We start from the raw sequence: 5,776 nt of genomic DNA, 5'->3' as shown, positions 1-5,776 counted from the left end.
ACCCTTGCCATATTGTGATACCTTGTCCCGGCCGGAGCGACGAGACAAAAGCATTAAAACCCATTATACACGAGGCATTTGTTGCATCCAGTGGGGACATAAGTACTGATTATAATGACTTATACTGTCTTTTTACGCGTTGTGCTGCGTCGCGCCGCGCCGTGTAAACATAAAACCATGGCTGCAATTGTGATCGGAGAAATGACAAGCAACAAGCGCTACTCTACACTGTTCAAAACTCACGTTTGAATCATCAGTGGCAAATCCTTTAAATATGAAAACGTACTTGCAGGCTGTGAGTCAGCATTATTTGTCAGAACACCGGCATTGTAGTGTACTCTTCCAGGATCAGTAAAGAGTCCTCCATAAAATGCGCTGGACACATCTGAATATTTGGGTTCAACTGTTCTGGAACAGTGTTGTAAATACACCTTAACCACTGATTTCTAGTCGTGTCCTCTTTTGGAAGGCCAAACAAAGTATTTTCGCTTCCGCAACGAAACACACAGCATCTTCACAACATGGAGGCAACATGGTGGCAGCAACAATAAAGTTATGCCTTCTTCCTTTGCGTGAACATTTGGGCGGCGTTATGCAAATCTTCCCACATCGTGACGTAGACATGTTTAAATGAAGCATTTTAGGAGGGCGTGGACGAGTCTCAACTTTTATAAAGAATATCTCTTTGGGTTTGAGACTTTAGTCTTTGCTACTTTAGGATCTTATCTATTCACAAACAGCTTGTAACGCTCCAAAGAGAAAGGAAAACTTGAAATCGCATCATATGACCCCTTTAATTATTGTTTTTAAAGGGACAGTTTACCCAAAAATTTTAATTCTGTCATTAATTACTCACCCTCATGTTGTTCCAAACCTGTAAGACCTTCATTCATATTCAGAACACAAATTAAGATTTTTTGAAGAAATCCGAGAGCTTTCTGAACCTGCATAGACAGCAACCCAACTGAAATGTTTCCAGGCCCAGGAACGTAGTAAGGAAATCATTAAAATAGTCCATGTGACTCAGTGGTTCAACCGTGATTTTACGAAGCTGTGAGAATTCTTTTTGTGCACAAAGAAAACAAAAATGACTTAATTAAATTTTCGCTAAGTAATTGCTAGTAAATTTCACAGTAAATATCAAAGAAACGTTAAGTAGAACATTGGATTAAATGTGAAATTTTAAATAGAAAGACTAAAATAAAATATTTTCTTATAAAACATACTCCAATAATTTTTATTCATACTCCATTTTTACAATGCACATAAAGGGCTTATAAATAAATAAATAAAAAACGCACACTCAATTAAAAGTAATTAAGTAGAAAAAATAAAATATATGGTGTATATTATTATTATATATTGTAATTTTATGCATATATGTAGTTATGTAGTCAGTGTATATGAAGTTTATTTATTTCAGACACAACTATCAATCCTTAGACTGCTCCTTCATTTGTAACTGCACTTTGTTCTGGTATTCCTGTTTATGCCCCACCTCTTTCTGTGTCACTCTTCTGACTGTAACGCTATCTAAGAAAGGGTGTTTCCAACCTTGACGACTTTGAGTCATTTCTAGGCATTTTGCTGGGGAATACTATAAAATTTTGGTGGTTTGTGAAACCACAGAAGCCATGCATAGGCGTGTGGTCATAATTTGTCAGAAATGGAGATTGCAAGAGGAAACGTGATCTGTCTTGTAGAGGATTCAGAGAAGTGCCGCATGCAAATGAGAAACCTGCTTTGTTGTGCAGAGGTAGACTTCCCCTGGGTTTATCACTACAGCTCACTTATGTCATGAAGCTCGGTGCGGTGAGTTCAGACGTCACAGATGTTTTGCAGGAAAATTGTTTTTTTTCTTTGTAGGGTGAATTCCGAGGCATGAATTAGCGTTACTACAGCTGTAAAAGGGAAAGCAGAAGCTTATACTGCTTCTGTCTGCTTTACAGCTGCTTCAGTGTCTTCTACATGAGCACTTTGACCCCAGGTGACACCTACACAACAGTGTGACTTTTGGAATTTGCAAAGCTGCTGATGGTGTTTGAAGACGGAAGACTCTTGTGATTTACCTGTTATTTCTGCTGTGGATTTGTTTATGGAATTAGCGAGGACCTCAGTTAGGCTGACATCTTTCTTCAGGTAAGAGCAAAGTACACCAAGGAAATCCTAGATGGAGGAGAGTTCTTGGCTTTCTAATGTTACAGTGTTCTGGCCTGCCGTTCCCAGTTGTCTTAAGGTTTTCCGTACTGTTAGTTGACATAAGTTTTTCTGCTTGGTGCCTTTTTTGATGTCTTCATTACAGTGTGATTCAGTTCGTGTGAGTCCGTTTTTGTACTATTGTCGTTCCGGTGGAAAGTACACAACGACCTCAAACATTCCCTTAGTCCAAACCTTCTAGAGGTCGTATTTGAAAATATAGAATGACAAATGGCATCAGTTTCCAATCTGTGGTGTACACACCTAACTAATGACCTAGTAAACCATTTTGCTTGTGTAGTTGTAAGGAATGTGTGTTTTATAAAACCCATTACACAGTTTAAAGAGCCTATAAAATGGCTTCACAAATACAGTTTTCTTTCCTATGTTGACGTAGCATATTTTTCATTGAATGAGGAAGGTGCTCATGTTTAGTCAGAGACAAGTAATAATTGGTTTTAGTGGTAGGGAGGTTTTCATTTATAGAACATTTTATTGGACAAATAATTAGACATGCCCACAGAGAGTGGAAGACGAGGTGTCAATATTTTGTTTTTCCTAAAAAAAAAAAAATATATATATATATATAAAATGTTGTGTAAAATATAAAAGCTTTAGGAGTACACTAGCATATGATCTCAAAAGTAATATATAATATAGCATTATTATCTTTTATTATGTCATTGGCAATTCAACTGTAACCCCAATGTAGTTCTGTGTCATTTGCTGCGTTTGGTATCCTATAGCCACAAATATTAGGCAGAATCAAAATATTTTGAAGTCAAAATATTATATTTGAAGTCAGGCATTGCTTCTTAGCAACAGCATTTCTTGCTAAATGTCAGTCTGACATGTCTTGCAGGTCTCACACCACTGTGCCTGGTGAAGAGCATCTGCATTTGGCTGGTGCTGGTTGTTAATTTCAAACCCACAAAATATGTGAATGTTTTGTAAAAATTGTACATCTCATCATTTTTTGAATGTCCTGAACAGGAGGCGTTATATTACCAGCAAGTGTGTTCACAAGTTCTTAAAGTGTTAGTTCATCCAAAAATTTAAATTCTGTCATAATTTGCTCACCCTCATGTCTGTATTACTGACAAAAAAAAAAAAAAGATATTGTGAGAAATGTCAAATTTTTTTTTTTTGTAACCACAACTGTTAGGTCATCAAAATTCTTCAATATATCCTCGTTTGTGTTCTGTGGAAGAAAGAAAATGTTAAATTTTGGGTGAAATTTATTAGTTTTAAAAATAGTGCTTTTATGGGTGTTTTTAAAATCACAGACAAAAAAGGTATAAAAGGGAAAGTGAACAATTGCATAGTGCAGTCCAAACCAAGTATGAAAACCATTGTGTTTGTATGCGGTATTGAGAACTTTGCCACATTCAAATATTGGACAGTACAAAGCTGTTACTGACCGGAGTTTTTCCATACATGAGAATGTCTGTGTGAGATATTTAGGCTCTCAGTCTGTCAGGCCATCTCAGCATCCTTGCTAACAAAGTTGAAACAGTTATTTTTTTATTTCTTAAAGCATCTTATTGAAGAAATGGTCTTAGTTGGTTTCACAGTTTATTGCATTGTTCAATTTCATTATTCAATATCTACCAATTTATAACGCCATTTATGTAGCTTAGGTTTACATAAGAATGTGTTTTCATTATTGCATTAGGTGTTAGAAGCAGTTGAATCAAAATAAAGATTTAGAAGAACACATGATGATTATTTCAAATATTTGTACATTTTTAGAGGCTAAACCCTGAAACTATCATGTTGTTCGACAAATCATATATTATATAAAAATAGGAAGCACTTTTTATAACAAGAAATGTATAATATCCTTTAGTTTACTAAAATCAAGACTTTAAGATGTTTTCTGAATTAATTTTTACAATTAAACCCGTTTCTTTCATTTTTCCAAAGGTGGCGACAGACAAGGTAGCAGGCAAGCTGAGTTCGACTCTTTCATGGGTGAAGAACTCAGTGTCGCTCACGGTGAGTCAGATGGCTAGTCAGGTGGCCACCCCCTCCTCGCTGCATACCACTGTGGCTTCATCCATGGCCTCGCTGTCCTCGCCCTCCTCAGCTTCCCCGTCCCAGCTCAGCCCGGATGATGTGGAGCTGTTGGCCAAACTAGAGGAGCAGAACAGGTACGAGAGCTTCACCCAATGTCATCTGGAGGATTTGTTTCAATTCATTTTTAGTGTTTGCCACAGCACAACACTTGAACAATTATCCCATTCCCAGAAGTATTTTGGGAGCACGATTTGGTTACTTGAAGTGCATATTGGGTGTTATGTCCTTACTTTTACTGCTTAAAGGATGAATCTTTGATTTGATTTAAGGTCATTTTAGATGAACGGAACAACTTTCTTTATTGCATTATTGGTTTAAGCATTCTTTAATGCTGAAAAGCAGGAAGTTATAAACGTCTACAGCCTTTTTTTTTATAAAGGAAATGCTTTTGTTTTTTGTGCACTTGTTTGGCCTTCAGACTTTTTCATGTGGGTGACACTGGTTTGAAATTTGAATCCTGCTAGTGATGTGTCCTAATCCTATTCCTCCTTTCACACTACTGTTCAAAAGTGTGGGGTTGGTTAATTTTGTTTTAACGTTTTTGAAAGAAGGCTCTTGCTCACTAAAGGTCTTGGCACACTGAGTCCAAAATTCTTGTCCGAAATTTTCGCATGTTAAAAAATAAATACGACCTCATGTTGTGTCAATCATGTTTACACACTGCCTCTGAAACTTTCGTCCGTCATAAAAAAATCGGACCAGGTTCGATTATCTGCGTTTTTGCATCCGTAGTAGGGTTGTGCCGATAGACGATAGTATCGTGTATCGAAGATAGACAGATATTGCCTGTGGCTGATGCCTTTGACGATAGCAAGACGATTATTATTATTATTATTATCAGGCTAGTAATACTATCTAATTAATATTAGGGCTTATTTGTTGCATTATATTTCTTTTTCTGCATTTTTACAGTATTGCGCGTTCTAACCAATCACACACGATTATGCTGAGCTTATGAATGCAATGGCCAATCAGATGCGTTCAGATGAGTCATCACTGAAACAGCGGAGTTCTGTTGTTCAGTGCGCGCTGAGTGACTGAATTCTGACTCGCGAATTCTCTCCTCATAAACAACAATGTGCAGATGTACGTGCGATGTAAGTATTAGAGATTTATTCATCATACAGTGTATATTCACTGATTTTAACGGGAGTGTTTTTAAAGTGCATAAACTCGTGCTAGACTGAGCTTGTGATGATGTTCTTTGGTAATGTAATGTTCTTTGCTCGTTTTCTGTAGCTGCTTTTTGAATAAGGAGGAAATGTAAGCATTATAATTAGTAACTTACGATGTTTCTATTAATTTGTTATCACGTTAAATACAAATTCAGTCATATTAAAAACATTAGGCTGCTTTTAGCCTTACGCTGGAGTTGGTTTACTTTCTCGCAATGAAACTAAGTAAATAATTACATAAATTAGCACGATAATATCATGTATCGGCGATCTCACAGGCTGACGATAGGACGATATGAAAATTGAGCATATCGCCCAACACTAAT

At 36.7% G+C, this 5,776-nt stretch overlaps 1 protein-coding gene across 1 annotated transcript in view; it reads left to right on the top strand.

Moving 5' to 3' along the window:
• LOC107659000 (EVI5-like protein) overlaps positions 1 to 5,776 on the top strand; it is a 51,306-nt gene that overhangs the window by 10,353 nt on the left and 35,177 nt on the right. The window contains exon 2 of the mRNA XM_016447762.1: positions 4,123 to 4,349. Coding sequence (XP_016303248.1) covers positions 4,123 to 4,349 — 227 coding nt within the window. The remainder of the gene's footprint in view (positions 1 to 4,122; positions 4,350 to 5,776) is intronic.

Source organism: Sinocyclocheilus anshuiensis, unplaced genomic scaffold (assembly GCF_001515605.1).
Source record: "Sinocyclocheilus anshuiensis isolate Anshui unplaced genomic scaffold, SAMN03320099.WGS_v1.1 scaffold311, whole genome shotgun sequence".
Taxonomy (NCBI): domain Eukaryota; kingdom Metazoa; phylum Chordata; class Actinopteri; order Cypriniformes; family Cyprinidae; genus Sinocyclocheilus; species Sinocyclocheilus anshuiensis.
The sequence above is the reverse complement of the archived record's forward strand: the minus strand, read 5'-3'. Positions and strand labels throughout refer to the sequence as shown.